A 19,602-nucleotide genomic window follows, 5' to 3' on the forward strand; every position below is an offset into this window, starting at 1 on the left:
CTTACAATTTTATTTGTCAGTTTTACCTCAATAAAGCTAAAAAATTTTTTTAAAGAAAGTGATTGGGTAGTACTATTTTATAAAAAGTGGCCAGGGAAAGGCCTATTGAGTAGGTAATATTTAAGCAGAGACATGTATGAAAAGGGGGAATGAGTCATGGGAACAGCTGGGGGAAACAGCAGTGTTCCAGGCAAAGGAAATAGCAAGTGAAAAGATCATGAGCCAGGACTGTGCTCGGTGAGCATGAGAAATAGAAAGGAGGCTAGTGTGTGCAAGATTTGAGGCAGATTGTGGTAGAAAATGAGATCAGAAATGTCTTGAAGGCCATGGCAAAGATTTTGGGTTTCATTCTAAGTGTAACAGCGAGGGTTCTGTAATTGGATGGTTCTAATTAGGGAAATAATATGATCTGACCTAGATATTAAAAGGATCACTCCAGATGCTGTGATGAGAATAGACTGTGAGGGGACAAGGGGGAAGCAGGGAGACCGTTCACGGGGCTATTGCAGTGAACCCGGCAATTGATGCTGGTGGCTTAGACTCAGATGATAACAGTGAAGATGTGGAAAGTGCTCAGAGTACATATGTTTTAAAAGTAGAGCCATGGAATTTGCTGGTAGTCTAGATATAGAGTATGAGCAGAGAAAAGAAGAAGTCAATGATGACTCCAAGGATTTTGGGCCTGAGCAACTGGAAGGATGGTGATGGAGATGAAGAAGGCAACTGGAGGATCAAGTTTATAGGGAGGAGAAATCAGGAATCCTGTGCGGGACAAGTGAAGCTTGATATGCCTGCTAGATATGTCTACTAGTGGAGTTTTTGAATAGTTGCTGAATAGGCAGTTAGGAATACAACTCTGGAGTTTAGGCGAGAAGTCCAAGCTAGAGATATAAATTTGGGAGATGTCAGCATATAAATCGTAAGCAAAACTGAGGTGGAGATGGAATTGAAATCATCTAGGGAGTGAGTGAGAAAAGGGGACCTGAACCCTGGGGAACTCTAATATTTAACGATTAGGAAGATGAGAATTAATATTCGCAGTTATTCATGATTTAGACACATTTCCTTGCAGAAGCCATGGGAGGCAGTAATTTTGCAGCGTACCTTGGTTTCTAGTGTCAGATTATTAGAAATTTGAAGGGCTGCTAGTGGTTGCTTTACTTATTAAAGGGAAATGGATTTATTTTAAAACTCAAGGCTATTTCTGTCTCTACTGACTGACTATACAGTAAGACCCCCATTATTTTTCCTCAGAGCAGGCTTTTAACTGTAACACTATATACATTTTGTGCAATTTTTTGTTTCATGCTTGAGCTTTGTCTTTCTTTGCACCCTCACTGCCCTGAGGACTATAAGCCCCCCCACAGACTTGGGGATGTCTATTCCCTAGTACCTAACACGATGCTTGCTATACATGATCCTCAATAATAAAAGAGAACATTATTCATTTATTAACCAGAATGAGTTCTAAGTGCCTATTAGTGGCCGGACACAGCCCAAGTTGCTGAGGATACAGAGGTGCAGCAGAGCCTGGCTTGGAGGATCTCTAAGCCTAAAATAAGACTGAGATGGACAGGAACAAAGCGATCCTTGCAACAAGGTATCTGGACGTAATCAATGTCTGCCCTTCAAGTAGGTGGACAAGGGGTTGCTTAGTGGATACAAGTTATCCAAATTCCATTTAATAACAAATCTTGTTTGAGCATGGTATATTTCACACCATATCATTATTATTTGAACCTCAAAGTGACTCTACAAGGTAGGTATTTTTACCCCTATTTTATAAATGAGGAAACTAAAGATTAGGATGTCTAATCAGACAAGTTAGTCCTACTGAAGTAGGTAGCCAAGGCAGTGGCTGAACCGGGATCCCCTGAAGCAGGGTCTCCCAGTGTCAATTTCTATATTAGACTCCTCTATACTTAAATACTCCATTATTTTAAGATGAAATCAAGTACAACAGAGTAAGAAATGGTGCTAGAGAGATAAAAGCATTATTCTCAGAATAATGACATTTCCCTGCTTCTCCTAGAGCTGCTGGTCAAGGTTATGTATTAGGGCTGGTTGGAAAATAGAAATTCCATCTTGGCTACAAGGTACAACTAGTGACCTTGCTGATTGAATCTGTTCTAGCTCTATAGCCTAGACAAAAAGAACACTGATTGAGAACATTTGTTCTGTTACATTTACAAAACCTTTGCCAGATGCACACATACAGAAAGTATTTAGCCTTTTGCAGTAATCAGGAGTTGTTTCAGGGTAAGAGCCAATCTCAGAAGTTGCTCCAGCAGCTGGGATTGTTGTTCCTATGTCTGCTTTTATCTCTTTTATTTGTAAATTTATAGTTTCTTTTCTTTGCTCATTATATACAATTTCCACCCCATATGGAATCAACTCTAGAGAGGTATCTACATAAATGCCAAAGTATTTAAAAAAATATGCACCTGCTGAAGGCCTTCAACACCAGGTCATATCATGAAATATTGTTCATGATCTTTATTATAATAATTGTAAAAATTATATGATACTATCCATTATTTTTATTTATATTTTAGTCAGGGAATAAAGAAGTGATTTTGTTTCTCATCCAATAGTAAAACGCCTAGTATTTAATTTAAGCAATATAGCATGCAGTGAAATATAGAGAAAATGTTGAATATCAATGCCTATCAAATTTTATGTAACACCTATAACCAAGGTATATTTCATCTCACTGGATTAACAAATAACAACATTTCATTTCATTTATCCACTTCCTAATGGTATGGAAGATCATAGGAATTTTATGCTAATATCCACAGCAAGAGAGAGCTATTTCCTTAAAAAGACAAAATGTTTAATAGACATTTATACTAAATGATAAAATCAGGCCAGGAAACATACCTAACTTCAATAGTTACTTGGTAGGTAAACAAAGTATAGTAACAGTTATTAAAAAAAATACCCTTTTTACGCAGCAGAACACTTGCATGTTTTCGTCCATTTCGGTTTTCCACATGGCAGGTATAATTTGCCAGGTCAGCCTCCACCACTGAATCAAAGATGAGTGCCAACTCAACTTCTTTTTCTCCAAGATGCTCTTTGAGGAGCCTGAAATAAAGGAAAGTATTCTTGGCTGAATTGGTTTGATTTGGGGAGAGCCCAGCCATGCAAGGACTAAAGATGGTTACATAGCTTACTAAGGTCTCCAGTGTGCTGGAGAGTCCTGACGGGTTGTATGTGCAGAAACTTAAAAAAGAAAACACAAAAAGTGACTCAACACAAAGATCAGATGGAAAAGGAAAAAAGTGAGGAATTCACTCAGCAAAAAGAAATATTATCATGCCACTAGGCTTTGATAAATGAAGCCAATATGATTTGTGTGGCAAACAGGAGGAGACGTTGGACTCCATATTCTAAGCTGAGCTTATGAAAACAAATTGGATTTTTGCAACACGGCATGAAGGGAAAAATGTCTATAGAAATGTAGAGTTTATGTCAGAGGCTAGAGTTTTAACAACAGGGGGCAAGATAGTAAAGAAATGGGCCTTGAAAATGACTGCCTTATGAGAAGTAAACTAAGGGTGTTTAGTGGCCTTTTATTCCCAAATATCGGTGAGAAGCCTGTTCTCTACTTTCTCCTGCCTTCTGTCCAATGCAGGTATAAACCTCTAATCCTCCAATGACCTACCATGGCCCTGCTTTCTCCCGACATTGCTCGCCATTTTTCTTTCTCCTTCCCTCCACACCCTCCCATGTCCCCAGGAGGAACTGCCCTATGTGACATTTTCTCATAGTGCTGCCTTTTGCTTTCTCAAGTGAAGTTGCAAAGGTTCTTGAATGGCCAGTAACAGTTGTTCTTCACAGAGGAGCTGAGTTGCCAGGAACCTTTCCTGAGGAGTGTGCCTGTTGTTTCTCTGGAGAGTTATATTCTTGCCAATGGCTAGCTGCCTCCTGGGTGAGGTGAAAGTAGGTACACTGCCTACGTTTACTTTCTATCTCCTGGTTTTGACCAAAGAAAAAGCAAATTGTGAGTCTAAATAGTGGAAAGCCTGCTGTTAAGTTCTGGGGTGAGGTTGTTAAATACATGAATTTGCAAGATGGAACATTTGGGGCATTTAAAGTAATTCTCATCTCCTTTTTGACACCTGATTATGAAGGCAGAGAAGAACATTCAGATTTACTGGCATTTAGCATGAAGTTGGAAAAGACAACTGTACTCAGAGAAAACTGGGTTATAAATATGGGCCTCCCACTTACAAGCTCAAGCTGTATTCTTACAAAGTAATTAACTCAATGGCACCTTAATATAACTCATCTTTAAGTTGGGAAAAATACCTACCATACTTAACTTTTTTGTGGGGGTAAAATGGGTAAAGTTATTTCAAGATTAAATGGCATATGCAAATGCAAATGAATGTTATTAAACACCAACATTTCATTGTCCGAATGTGAACTGTTTATAAATTTTGCCTCCTCAAAACATATTTGTATTTATACTTATTGATATTTCAATTTGGTTTGGATTAATCTCTTCTGGCTCCCCTTTAAGAGAAGGAAAGACTTAAAGTTGGGTTGGTGGGAAGGGAGTTCTTAGAATCTGAGCCTCTCCCATACTGGAATCCTGTACCCAGATTATATCCCAAATAGAGATGCTTTTAAAATTAACCCTATTTCTGTTACCTTCCAATAATATACATATCAGAGAGTTGACAATACTGGCATTTGTAACTCGAGTAAGTCTCTTTAGTATAAGAATTTTCTTAACCATATTTCACTGGTAGTCTATTCATTTCTTTCTTCCTGGCTAAACTTGGAGTTTTCCTCTCTTTTTCCTCTCCCAACATATACCTAAACAAGGAAAAATGGGAATTTACTTTCCTAATGGTTTACATTGAATTTTACTCTATTTTCCCCCTGCTATGTGTATATCACACTATACTCAATTCTTTTAGTTCTGTGTGACCTGCTATGGGATAACCCCCTTTAGGCCAGAAGCTGCTTAAGCACCAGAAATTAAGTTTGATTTAAAGCTTCACACGTAGGGCAGCCACAGCCTTTGCCAGGCATAAGGCAGAAAGCTGATCCTGTCCCTCCAGACAAAGCCTTTCCCTCTTCATTTCTAATGCAGTTTCCAAAAACAGCTCTTCACAGGCTGCAGAAAGAATCTGGAGAGAGGATTTGAAAAATGATCCTTCATCTATTAATATATACGAGGTGTCTTAATTATCAGCTCTTGAAAATCTAGAGGAGACCTGCTTTTTTGGAATTAAAGAACAAATTGGTGTTTACGTCTATAAATCATTCTGCAGAGCAGTCATAATTTCCTAGCAAATATTGATATGTAACAATCTATCAATTACTCTTTGTCATTCCCCTGAGTGCCTAGCTCTGGGATAGGTATTTGGTGTAAGAGCAGTATAAGCACTAAAAGACCAGGTGCCTGTTCCCAGTAAGCATTAAAATTTAAACAGAGACAAAATCTACACAGCTGAAAAAATTATAGGCGGAATGAAGTAAAACAGGATGGTACAGTCATTCTTACAATGGAATTTCAAAAAAGAGAGAGATTATTATTTACTAAATTAGCTGAAGAAGGCTTGAGAAGACTCTGCCTAAACAAAAGGGAGAAGGAAGCATTTTCTAGGAGGGAAGATAGGAACAGGTTTTTGCAGAATGTTTGAAAGAGAGACACTGAAGGGACTGGTTTTGGAATGGAGGGTACAAATAAGGGGAACTTGGGATATACTTCAAATAACTTCAGAAATATCTCATTCCAAGGATTAATATTGAAGGCAAGTTATAGGCAACAGTGAACACTGGCAAAATAAAAAATACTAAATTCAGGTGACAGAAATCACTAGTTTCAAAAGTTTTATTGTTAAGACCTATTATTAAAAAGTAATACTAGAAAATGTTTGGAAGTTGTCACTCTCATCCTTACAAGAGGAAAAGCAAACAAAATGAAAGTCAACAACTTTTCGTAGATCCATCAGAGAATTGAGGTCACAGGGCAAACTCCTGCCCCCCAAATTTGAAATAGCTAGACAAATACTGAGAATCACAGTGTACTGGAAGCAGAAACCCAGGAGCAGGAATCAGTATGAATAAAAACACTTAAAATGTAATTGATGAGTCACTGTAGGCCCAATATGGACTAGATTGAGAGTTAAAAAAAAAAAGCTCCATGGGATCTAATCTTAGGGGTGCTCCATACTTTTATGAGTTTTGCTTCCAAGAGCCTGTCCAGAGTTTCAGGGTGAAGATCAGAGACTCCTTTAGGCTTTTGGCACAGGAAGGGGAAAAGCAACTATCTTGAAATGAGCCCAGAGCACTCTTTCTTCTTAACAAAGGCACACCCTCAAGTGAAACTCTTTAGCAGAACCTAAATTACTTGGGTTTTACCGAAACTGGGGGAAGATAAATATCCAACTCCAGCCTCCTCAAGCCTTCCTGTCTCATCTAAGAAAAGGAGGAAAGCTGAGGAATACTTGTAAAGGTCACAGCCTGAAGGTACAGGTTCATTGAAAGACTTTACCATAGGATTATAGGATACTTACCACCATACCAATCAAGCTCCTGTATGATTACAAAGGTTTTCAGCTAAAAAAACTGCAAAGCTCAGACCCTATTTAAGAAGCAGTCTCTAGGAAAACTGAAAGAAACAGTGGAGATATAAACAAGTACATTATAGGAAATTTTAGCCTCTTACACCTACGACTACAGAAAACAGTAAACACAGCCTAACTCCTAGCCACATAAACATAAAATCTCACAATAAAGACCTATTTACTTCGGTTCCTTTTATCTGATACATCACATCTGGCTTTCAATCAAAAAATGATAAGCCATGTTAAAAAGAAAAAAGTCTGAAAAGACAATGCAAGCATCAGAACCATATTCAGGTATTGCAGAGAATTATCAGAATGGGAATATAAAATAACCATTATTAATATGTTAAAGGCTCAAATGGAAAAAGTGAACAACATAAATCAATAGCTTGGTAGCATAACCAGAGAGATGGAAATTCTAAGAAAGGTTCAGAAGGAAATGCTAGAAATGAAAACACTGTAATAGAAATAGAGTGGCTTTCATGGGCCATTAACAGACAGGACGTGGCCAAAGAATCAGTGATCCTGAAGACAATCAACAGAAATCTCCTAAATTGAAACACAAAGAGAAAAGAGCATGGCAAAAAAGGAACAAAACATTGAACACCTGAGGTATAACTACAAAAGGCATAACATACATGTAATCTAAATACCAAAAGAAGAAAGAGAAAGGAACAATAGAAATATTTGAAGTAATAGTAACTGAGAAATTTTCAAAGATACCAGACCACAGATGCAGAAGTTCAGAGAATACCAAGCAGAGTGAATATTGGAAAAGTTACACCTTGATGCATCATATTCTAACTGTATAAAGTGAAAAAATGAGAGAAAATCTTAAAAGAATTCAGAGGAAAAAACTTACCTATAGAGGAATAAGAATAAGAAATACATCAGACTTCTCTTTAGAAACTATGTAAGCAAGAAGAGAGTGGAGTGAAATATTGAAAGTGTTGAAAGAAAATTACTACCAACGTAGAATACCGTATCCATTTATCCTTCAAATGTGAAGGAAAAATAAAGACTTTTTCAGACAAATAAAAACTGAGGGAATTTGTTGCCAGTAGACCTGTCTTGCAAGAAATGTTAAAAGAAACTCTTAAGAGAAAATGAAAATGATATAGGTCAGAAATTTGGATCTATATAATGAAAGGAAGAGTGTTAGAGAAGGAATAAATAAAGATAAAATATTTTATTTTTCCTATTCATAATTGATCTAACAGGTAACAGTTTGTTTAAAATAATAATAGCAATAAAAGCAGTTATAAGAAGTTCTGAGGATCTAATATACAGCATGGTGACTACAGTTAATAACGTGTATTGTATACATGAACGTTGCTGAGATTAGATCTTAAGCATTCTCACCACACTAAAAAAAGAGTTAATTATGTTAACTATGTGAGCTTAACTAATATAATGGTATATGTCAATTATACCTCAATAAAATAAAATGAGAGTGAAAATGTAACCTGCAGAATGGGAGAAAATATTTGCAAACCATATATCTGATAATGGGTTAATATCCAAAAAATATAAGGAACTTTTACAACTGAATATAAAAACAAAATCAAACAAATAACTCAATGAAAAATAAGATGGGCTAAGGACCTGAACAGACATTTCTCCAAAGAAGGCATACAAATGGCCAACAGGTATATGAAAAGGTGCTCAACTTCACTATCATCAGGGATATGCAAATCAAAATCACAATATGATATCATCTGAAATCTGTTAGAATAGCTGTTACCAGAAAGACAAAAGATAAGAATTGTTGGCAAGAATGTGGAGAAAAGGGAATACTGTATACTAATCGTGGGAATGTAATTTGGTGCAGCCATTGTGGAAAAGAGTACAGAGATTCCTCCAAAAACTGAAAATGGAACTACCATATGATCCAGCAATCCCACTTCTGGGTATATATCAAAGGAAATGAAATCAAGATCTCAAAAAGATATTTGTACTCTCATGCTCAATTTAGCATTATTCATAATAGGCTAGATGTGGAAACAACTTGTGTCCATCAGTAGATGAATGGAAAAAGAATATATGGTTTATGTGTACAATGAAATATTATTCAGTCTCAAAAAGAAAAGAAAAGAAAATCTTGCAATTTATGACAACATAGGGGAATATGGAGAATACTAAGTCAAATAAATCAGACAGAGAATGAAAAATACTGAAAAATACTGTGTAATATTACTTATATATGAACTCGAGACAAGCCAAACTAATAGTGACAGAATGGTGGTTACCAGGAGCTGGAGGATGGAAGAAATAGGGAGACGTTGGTTGGTAGATGAAATGGGGAATTGCTGGTCAAAGAGTACAAACTTTCAGTTGTAAGATGAATAAGTTCTGGAAACCTAATGTACAGCATGGTGACTATAGTTAACAATACTGTACTGTATCCTTGAAATTTGAGAGGAGAGTAAATCTCAAGTGTTTTCACCATACACTCACAAAAACGATAACTGTGTGGTGATGGATATGTTAATTAGTTGATTGTGGTAATCATTTCACAATGTATACATATACCAAAACATCACATTGGGGCTTCCCTGGTGGCGCAGTGGTTGAGAGTCCGCCTGCTGATGCAGCAGACGCGGGTTCGTGTCCCGGTCCGGGAGGATCCCACATGCCGCGGAGCGGCTGGGCCTGTGAGCCATGGCCGCTGGGCCTGCGCGTCCGGAGCCTGTGCTCCGCAACGGGGGAGGCCGCGACAGTGAGAGGCCCGCCTACCGCAAAAACAAAAACAAAACAAAACAAAAAAAACAAAAAAAATCACATTGTATAACTTAAATATATACAATTTTTTTTTTTTGCGGTAGGCGGGCCTCTCACTGTTGTGGCCTCTCCCCTTGTGGAGCACAGGCTCCGGACGCGCAGGCTCAGCGGCCATGGCTCACGGGCCTAGCCGCTCTGCGGCATGTGGGATCCTCCCAGACTGGGGCACGAACCCGTGTCCCCTGCATTGGCAGGCGGACTCTCAACCACTGCGCCACCAAGGAAGCCCAATATATACAATTTTTATTTGTCAATCATACTTCAATAAAGATGGAATTTTTTAAAAATCAAAAATGAAATAGAGGAAAGAGATTGGATTCCCCCCAAAATAAAAAAATAAATAAATAAAATAAAATAAAATGAAAGCTTGTAATTCTTGGAACATATGGTAGTTCTATTTTTAGTTTTTTGAGGAACTTCCATACTGTTTTCCACAGTGGCTGCACCAATTTACAATCCCACCAACAGTGTACTAGGGTTCCCTTTTCTCCACATCCTCTCCAACATTTGTTATTTGTGTTCTTTTTGATGAGAACCATTCTGACAGGTGTGAGGTGACCTCTCATTGTGGTTTTTATTTGCATTTCCCTGATGATTAGCGACGTTTAGCATCTTTTCATGTGCCTGTTGGCCTTCTGCATTTCCTCTTTGGAAAAATGTTTATTCAGGTCTCCTGCTCATTTTTAATTGGGTTCTTTGTTTTTTTGATGTTGAGTTGTATGTGCTCTTCCAGTTTCCATTAACTGTAAATAGTCCCTTAAACCAAATTGAATCCTCCTTTGATGACTAGGTATCTTGCAAGTCTCTGGGTCTTTATTCTGAGTATGAGTAATCATTATCCAGGAATGATGATTGAGAATATCAATAATAGGAGATAGTTTTTAAAAACCCTCTTAGGGAAAGAAAATCTTTATTTTAGTGTCATTTGCTTTTTAAAAAAATCATGTTAAAGCCTTATTAGTCAAAGACCAGGATCAAGCCTGTAGGCTGACACAATCAGATTTGTTGACTGAATACACTGTGGAAGGAATGCTCCAGAGGAACTGTGGATTGTTTCTTGATTGAAGAGAAGAAGAAAGCATCTTTTGTAACATTTGGGTTCCCACTAAAGATTCTGAGGATGGTCTAAAGAAGCAGAAATAAGTTCTGGATTGATTGCAACTTCTGAGGCAGTTGCTGGTATGGGGGGAGGATTGACTAGGAATTGTGTACTGTCATGAGGTGGAGGTGGTTTACTAATTGGGTATTCCCAGTAATATGAAAATAGCAAAGCAGGTCTGGACATCACTGGTAAGAAAGCAGTAGTTACTCCAAAGAGGTGGGGGTCATTATGGCATTATACAACTGCTGCATGACCTTGGAAAAAACAGTATTTTCTGTTAACTTTGCAGCTGGTTTTATCTGTCTGTCCTCCCAGCCTGATTAATAGCTGGGCTGCTTATTCTCAGTCCCAACTGATTTTTTACTCTTTCAGTCCCGGGCACGTTTTGACTCTTTATATCCTAAATGTGGACTACTACAACAGATCATTCTGAGAATTGATGATTCTTACTAGCTGTGTTCTGATAAAGTCAATGTAGCTCCACTGGAACTGTGAATCAACTGCCCAAGGACAGCTCTTCCTCAGTCACTAAACCTCAGATTTTTTAATCTGTAAAATAAACTGATATGATTTATCTCAGATGGTTATCATAAAAATACCATGTAAATTAGGATGTCACAATGTTTTGCAATGTACTGTGTAGCATAGAAACATGGAGGAATTATTATTATTTACCAACTATAGTTGCTTGTCTCAAGCAGCTTACAATAGAAAACACCAAATTTGAGACTAGGCATCTATAATTTGCTCAGTAAATGAGAGAAATAACAAATATGTCTTAGGTAGCCTTTAAATATTTTATGCATACGTCAAGGCTAAGACCCACTGTGGAAGTGGAACTGTGGACAGCAGAGTCACCACTCCTCCAAAAATCATCCTTCAGATAAATGGTCATTAAGGCTGCCCTTAGGTAAAACTATGCTGCTTATGAAGTTTACTTTTCCATTGAAGCCTCCTTATGACTTACAGTATCTACACTTACATATATATATGATGAGTTTTGAAAATTATTTAAGTCGAGGCATAGTGATCAATCAATATTCCTCCTTCCAGTGGGATGACCTGAGAGTGGGAGAAAAGAAGAGATGATGTGTGTGTTGGGGGAGTGTCTTGTTATGTTTTTAGCTCAATTTGGGGGCAGCCAGAGCAGGTTGGGTGTTTCAAGGCACTGAAAAATCATGGTGGGAAGCTGCCGAAACAGAGCTCATCATTTTGCCTTGGGCTGCCTGGGGAAAAATTAATATTCCCAGCTCCATATTATTTGTTTAAATTGGTGAGATATTAATAGGTTATTTTGGATCTTTAACATAGACTCACCTTATTTTAAGAATAAAATCTTTTCATACCTGTATCACATTCACTTTGTTAAGAGCATTTCACTCACTCAAGAAAAGTATGTTAAGGTAAAGGGATGGAAACAGAAGGCTGGAAAGTGGTAGAAGCAGGAGTGAAAAAAACAAAACTTACAAGCGAACAAAGCCCATATTCAACTTGTAGCCTTTTAGGAATTGAAAATAAATTAAATTATTTGCATTTTAAGAAGCTTGTCTGAAAAGCCTTAAGATAAATTGAATATGTTTTTCAGGTCAAGAATTATACAAGATTTGGTAAACTTGCTTTATGGTATTGCCTGGGGGAAAAACATTAGCTATTGATAGGGAGATTTGTAAAGTGAGATTTATAATTGGAAATTACTCTCCATTGGGGCAAAGCAATTGCACTGAAATTCATGCAGTCTCCATCGACTATCAGATGCAATTCACGACCCTGCAGGGAAGCTTAAGGACTATTATTTCTTGTTTAATAGGATTAGTTCAGTTTCTCTGGGATTTTTTATTAACACTGTGGAATATGTACCTCACTGTAATTAAAAAGAAAATTCTCAAGCCTCTGTTAAGATTAATTAAAAGGAAGGTCTGTAAAGGTGTGGAACTGAATTGGTCTTGTTAGAATGCTTATACCCAAAGACTACTCCTGTTCATGAACTCTCTTACCCCACTTTGCAAGCCATTCCCATTAAGTTTAAACAGAGGGACAGAAATTAGGAAGTCCTCTCCTAATGATAGTTTCCACTGGGTCTACTCCAAATAATAATTTGACTTCTCTGAATAGACATGGTAGAGCTTGTAGAGAGCAGCTTGTTGCAAGGACTTTAAAATGGTAGATAAAAATAACCAGATTTGCACAACGGTAGCTTATGCTACTGCACATGCAAAATTCCCTTAACATCCCCACAGCTGACATCTTTTGGAGTCAGTGGAAACGCTGTGATGCAGTTGTATGGGGTAGGCTGGCAGTTGTGATTGGATGCTACATTTGCGTTCAAATTTCCTTAGGGCTCAGTCTCTTAGAAACATCATGGACTTTGGTAGGGCTATGCCAATTTCTGCCTAGAGGGAGATAAAGGAGAATCTGTATGCCCAGAGTGGAGTTTGAGTACTTTGGCAGCAGGTTGCAAGTAAGGAGATACAAGGAACCATGGTGGTCAAAGTAACCCAGAGAACAAACAAATAAGCACTCCAAAACCCTGGTCAGGATTCGATCAAATCTGCTAGTCAAACTGCAAGGGAACTGATGAACACAGAGGCTGCACTGACTATAGTCTGAGCAGCATTATTTCATCAAGACTTTGGTAAATATCCAAGCTTTTCCCTTAGGTAGATTTTTTTCTTCGAAGTCTTCTATTCCTCTGGGGCAATACTAAGAGATAAAAAGGTACAACACATACTTCTAGGATCAAGCTGCTGCCCAGGAAATGGAGAACCTAGGCAGTATGGTCAGTCGTCTTGCCAGATCCATTGCCTCTGCAGCAGCTTCGCCATAAGTTAACTTCTTAAGAGCAATTAATTTACATCCCCACTTCTTAGATCTACTGGGCAGTGCACTTCTGACATATGTGCATGGCACAAGAGCTGTGATTCAATTAAAATATGAAGTAAATACAATACCCTTTGGGAGAGCTATGCATTCAGAAGGAAATTTTGTTTCCAGAAATGCTTTTGAGAGGAATCCTCTACTTCACATCTTCAGCATTCTGCTGTCAGAACCGTTCCCTTTGGAGAGTATATGTGGGCTATGAAAGAATGCAGATCTTTTCTTGATTGAACTAATGGTATGATTATCAACTTTTTTTTTGATGAAACTACCAGATTTGTTCCAATCCACCATACTGTGTAAAAACCTTGTTTCAAGGACATTGCTTTTGGAAGCTAGAAAACAGAATCTAGTAATTAACTCGTGTGTTAGCATAAATGGCCATAGCCTGAATGAATTCCCACACCCACACAAGCTCCCAAATAGATCATAGATCATACAATTAATATTACAAAATGGCCAACTATGTTTCTCTTGGCCAGGAATTCCTGGCTCTTTGTTTGCCCTTCTCTGAAAGTGTCTCCAGTTAGCTAGTAAGGTTTTGTGAAATTTTCAAAACAAATTCTATGTTACTTGCCTCCCCTGCAAAAATATATGTATACACCCTTTGTTACTGGAAGGGTTGCAGATGGTAGAGAAAGAGGATCTAACAGAATCCAGTAAACAATGATGTTTTGCAAATCCTGAAAGTTTGACTTCCTATAGCGCTTTAATATCTGGGTGACTCATTTGGCACCTAATACAGTGGCTGGGACTGGATTAAACTGTTTCACATATGTGTGCTTTGTCTCCCACCACTAATCATTTGCTGCTGGAGCAGCAGCATGGCCTAACTTTTCTTTTGTAAAATGGTATAACCACTTTGGAGTATAGTTTGGAAGATTCTTAAAAAGTTAGATAATTCTGGAGAAAAAAAAAGACAGTAAGTAAAAACTAAGGCCATTTGAATGAAGTATTGACTTTAGTTAATAATAACGTATCAATTTTGGTTAATTGAAACAAATATACCATAGTAACTTAAGATGTTAATAACAAGAAAAACTGCCTCTTTTGCCATGTGAGGACATGTGAGGGTACAGTAAGAAAATGGCCATCTATCAACCAGGAAGTGAGCTCACATCAGCCGTTGAGTCTGCTGGTGCCTTGATTTTGGACTTCCCAATCTCTAGAACTGTGAGAAATAAACATTTGTTGTTTAACCCACCCAGTCTATGAAATTTATAGCAGCTGAACAGAATAAGACACTATCTTTACAATTTTTCTGTAAATCTAAAATTATTCTAAAAAGTAAAGTTTTTTTTTAAAAAAAGCTTTAAAAGGAACTAAAACAGTTAAATGTACACTTACTATCTAATTCATCCATTCCATGTCTAGACATTTATCCAGGAATAAAGGAAATATATATGCATGCAAAGATGCATACATGTATGTTCATAGCAGCTTTATCTGTAATAGCCCTCAAACTGGAAACAACCCAAATGTCCATCAACAAGTGAATGGATAACCAAATTGTTTATATCCATATAATAGAATAATACTGAGCAATAAAAAAGAAGAATGAACTACTGATACATGTAACAAGACAGATGAATCTCAAAATAATTGTGTTTAGTGAAATAATCCAGACAATAAAAGAGTACATACTGCATGATTCCATTTATATAAAACTCTATAAAATGCAAACTGATTTATAGTGACAGAAAGATAAGTGTTGTTTTGAAAGAAGGGCAGGAGGGGGGCATTACCAAGGAGCACCAGGAAACTTATGGGTAATTTATATGTTCATTATCTTCATTATGATGATGGTTTCATAGGTGAATACATATATCAATCAGCCCTTACAGATTATACAATCTAAATTGTGTGTTTATTGTATGTCAATTATGTGCCAATAAACCTGTTTATTTTTTTAAAAATCCAATTAGTCATGTATAGGAAAAGGGAAATAATTATCTTAGGCTCATATAACTACTACCTTTGATCATTAAACATAGCTCTGAGCTTTTTGGTAGTGGAAATTTTGCTTCTTTGTACCACTGTACCTACCACTGGCTGTTTGGGGACCAGTTTCTTTCTCTGAAAAATGACGAGTGACCCTTAAAGTCTTTTACAGGCAGATATATTGAGAATAATTCTAAACATGTGTCTTCTGAAATAAGTTAATATAAATTCATTTGCATTAATTTCATAAACCTTAACTTGAAATTGGCTAATAAAGTGATACCTATTAGGAACCTTAAAGATTAAATGGGAATTAATAGTTAAGAACTATTTGTAAGTAGTATACTGATTATTTTTTTCTGAGTATCTGTTTTATGTCAGACAATCAATTAGAAGTATTTTAATAGCTTTATTGAGATATCATTTACATACCATACAATTCATCCATTTAAAATGCACAATTCACTGTTTTTTAGTATATTCACAGGTATGTGCAACCATCAGCACAGTCAATTTTGTAACATTTTCATCACCTCAAAAAGAAGCCTTAGGGGGCTTCCCTGGTGGCGCAGTGGTTGAGAGTCCGCCTGCCGGTGCAGGGGACACGGGTTTGAGCTCTGGTCTGGGATGATCCCACATGCCGCGGAGCGGCTGGGCCCGTGAGCCATGGCCGCTGAGCCTGCGTGTCCGGAGCCTGTGCTCCGCAACGGGAGAGGCCACAACAGTGGGAGGCCCGCATACCACACACAAAAAAAAAAAAAAAAAAAAAAAAAAAGAAGCCTTAGACTCAAAGGGCATAGAGATTCCTCTTGGGGTGATGAAAAATTTCTGGAACTAGATAGTGGTGATGGTTGCACAACACTGTGAATGTATTAAATGTTACTGAATTGTACACTTTAAAATAGTGCATTTTAGATTACAATACTGTATCCAGAACACCAAAACCCACTCCATAAAACTCACCCATATACTTTAGGTACTTACCCTTATCGCTCCATTCTGCCAGCTCTAAGCAAACACTAATATATTTTTGTCTCTATAGATTGGCCTATTCTAGGCATTTCATATAAATGAAATAATATAATATGTGGTCTTTTGTCACTGACTTCTTTCACTGAGAATGTTTTCAAGGTTCATCCATGTTGTAGTGTGTATCACTATCTCATTTATTCCTTTATATGGCTGAACACTATTCCACTGTATGAATACATCACATTTTATTTATCCATGCATCAGTTAATGGTCATTTAAGCTGTTTCTACCTATTATCTATTATGAATAATGCTACTGTGAACATTTATATACAAGTTTTTGTGTGGATATATGTTTTGATTTCTCTTGGTTATATACCTAGGAAGGGAATTGCTGATAACTCTTTGTTTAACCATTTGAGGAATTGCAGAAAGTGGCTGCACCATTTTACACTCCCACCAGAAGTATATGAGGGTTCCAATTTCTCTGCATCCTCGTCAGCACTTGTTGTAATCTGACTTTTTGATTATAGCTATCCTAGTGAGTATGAAGTATTGGCCAAAAAGTTTGTTGGGGTTTTCCGTACCATCTTACAGAAAAACCCAAATGAACTTTTTGGCTGACCCAATATTATCACATGGTTTTGATTTATCTCTCCCTGATGACTAATGGTGTCAGGTACATTTTCATGTACTTTTTTTCCTAGAAATATGCTCCTATAGAGAATATTTTGCATAAACTCTCAGGGGGTTCATAGACCCTCAAAGTTATGAACCCCTAGAGGGGAGTTATTACATGGACACATGAAGAGAAACTGTCATGGTTGTTATTATAAATTATACCTAATCATAGTAAATAATATAATGTGTATGTTTTTCTTTTACACTGCTATATATTTAATAAGAAAAAGAAAAGAACACATTTTAACATTAGTTGCACTGAAATACTGGTTTGCTTTCCATTTCATGAGTCTTAATAGCAGTGGAGAGGGAGGGGTCCCAATTCCTACTGGAGTGAGAAAAGTACATTATATATCACCATTTCTGAAATCAAAGGGTAACTCCATAGACTGAGGTAGAAAAAATTACCTATCTCTTATTTGTACAATGTGGTCATATACATAGGATTAGAAAACCAATAGAATAGATGTATATATATCAGGGAGGTATCTGTGTAACAGGAGAGTGAAAAGAGGTCTAGGGAGGTACTAACCTGAAAGTCACTTTCAGGATGAGCAGTGGGTACTGGGAAAAAGAAACACTATTTAACAAGAGTCAACAGTTATTTTGGCGAGTACTGGCTTACTACTGCTACCACAGCTTTATACTTATGACATATGAAAGTTGTCTGTTCCCAGGGAGTAAATGAGCATTTGCCCTGTGGTCTGAAGAGTCACCTACAAAGTTTGGATCTTTGCTGGGACTGGAGAAACAGTGGCCTAAGCTTTGAAACCTTAAAGGAATTTGCTTAGGCAGCTTTGAGGGAATCATTATACCCCATGGTATATTCTTAGAACCTGAGAAAACTTCCTTATATTGGAAGCTTATACATTAACATTTCTTAAGGCAGTCAGCCTCACTCTCTCCACCAGATTAGCTTTTAGAAAATGGAATGATTTGGAGTTGCAATTAAAATCCCAGGCAGAAGCTCTTCTAGGATGTTCCATTGCTTAACTGCAAACACAGCAAAGAAAAGTAAGCAATTCAAGTTCTGTACCTTATTTCACCTTCTCTAATGTGACCTGCCAGTTCCTCAATAAACTTCTCCCCTTTCATCCAGTAGATCATTGGTCCGGACTCTCCACTGAATCCAAAGAATGCTTTGCAAGGGATGTTCAGAGGCTTACCTGAGAATGACAGAGAAAAAAATGAGCAAATGGCTCTGGTTATCATTGGAAGACAGAAAAGGACCATTTAACATCCAAAGGAAAACTCAGAAGTGACCCATTTACAACTCTTCTTCCAATCACCTTATCACTGCAAATGAGAACATTTTAAAATAGTTACAAGGGCCTATGGGAAATTTTAAAATTCAATATATTATCAAAAATGATAAAGTAAAGAAAGTTACTAAGATTTTAGAACTGCTTATTTTTACTCCCTCCCTCCTAGGAACTAATATGAAAGAATCATATGGAAGGAGCCCTCTTTTATTTTCCTTTTTTTGAGAATATTGGACTTACTTGGACTTACCTTTGAAGTTAACATTAATCAAAATATAAGTTCATTTTTGATTTGTGAGAAAACATATAATAGACTATCCATTATTACTAAGATTGCATAGAGAAATTTTGTTAATTCTGATTATTGTATATTCTGAGAAAAAATGGATAATTCAAATCAAATAAGAATTTTATAATTATAAGAATATCTATAGAAAGTACATGGAGTGAAAACTCAGTCTAACCATATCTTCCATATTCCTTGTGTCACCTACAGTACTTAAATAATTCTAGGCAATACTGCAGTTTTTTTACTATGCATCTTTGTGATTATAGCTAAAAACTTTGTTTTAATTATGAATTTATCATCAAATATATAAGCAATTATGTTTTTGCTGGCGTTGATTTTATTTTCTTCTTATAAAGTAAATCAGTAAGGGAAGAATGCTATAGAGAGTACAATCTTGACATTTCTGAAAAAGGAATCCCCTAATTCATAAATCATAATATAACATATCATTTTCTCTATAACATGTAATTTTTGCCCTGCTTGGAACACTAGATAAAGCAGTTTCAAAAATATTTTTTTTCCTTGTAGAGTACATGGTGAAGTTGTTCCCATTATAACTCTGAGCTGTGTAAAATTTCTCCATTCTATTCTTAAATTGATCCAAAACTCCCATGTTCTAAGAACTATTACTTTTTGGGAACCTTTCTATTTAATCACCATAACTAGCAGATGGCTTGCTTTGAGGACCGTTTTCACCAAGAAACAATTTTAATTGGAGTTAGGGTCTACACTGAGACAGTGGAAATTAAGAAAACCTCATAGACATATGGGTGCTGGGTGATAGGCTGGGCTTAACCACAATGAGTGTTACCAAATACTGGTCTTTTTATAGTGTAAATTTCTCTCTCATCAAGATGACTTGTCATGGACCTTTGGGATCATTCAATTACTCTCAAAAGCTTTGATATCAACAGTCTTTCATATATGTGAGGCTAATCTGAAACAAGGTTATTCATTGTTTCTTTGAACATGTGTTTTGTGATACAAGCTTGTCTAAAAAATGGAAGACAGCCTTGTATAGCTAAGAGATGTGGGTCCTTGTTTTGGATCTATCATTAAAAAGTAGACTCTCTGGCCCTGGGTACATTACCTAACCTTTTACAAACTGATT

General features: G+C 36.8%; 1 protein-coding gene across 1 annotated transcript in view; it reads right to left on the minus strand.

Annotated features, from left to right (window-relative positions):
* IL1RAPL2 (interleukin 1 receptor accessory protein like 2) overlaps nucleotides 1-19,602 on the minus strand; it is a gene marked incomplete at both ends in the record, with an annotated part of 1,061,106 nt that overhangs the window by 23,957 nt on the left and 1,017,547 nt on the right. Inside the window, 2 exons of the mRNA XM_081222617.1 lie at nucleotides 2,945-3,090; nucleotides 17,977-18,106. Coding sequence (XP_081078743.1) covers nucleotides 2,945-3,090; nucleotides 17,977-18,106 — 276 coding nt within the window. The remainder of the gene's footprint in view (nucleotides 1-2,944; nucleotides 3,091-17,976; nucleotides 18,107-19,602) is intronic.

The sequence above is a fragment of the Mesoplodon bidens genome (assembly GCF_964165515.1).
Source record: "Mesoplodon bidens genome assembly, chromosome: X".
Lineage (NCBI taxonomy): Eukaryota > Metazoa > Chordata > Mammalia > Artiodactyla > Ziphiidae > Mesoplodon > Mesoplodon bidens.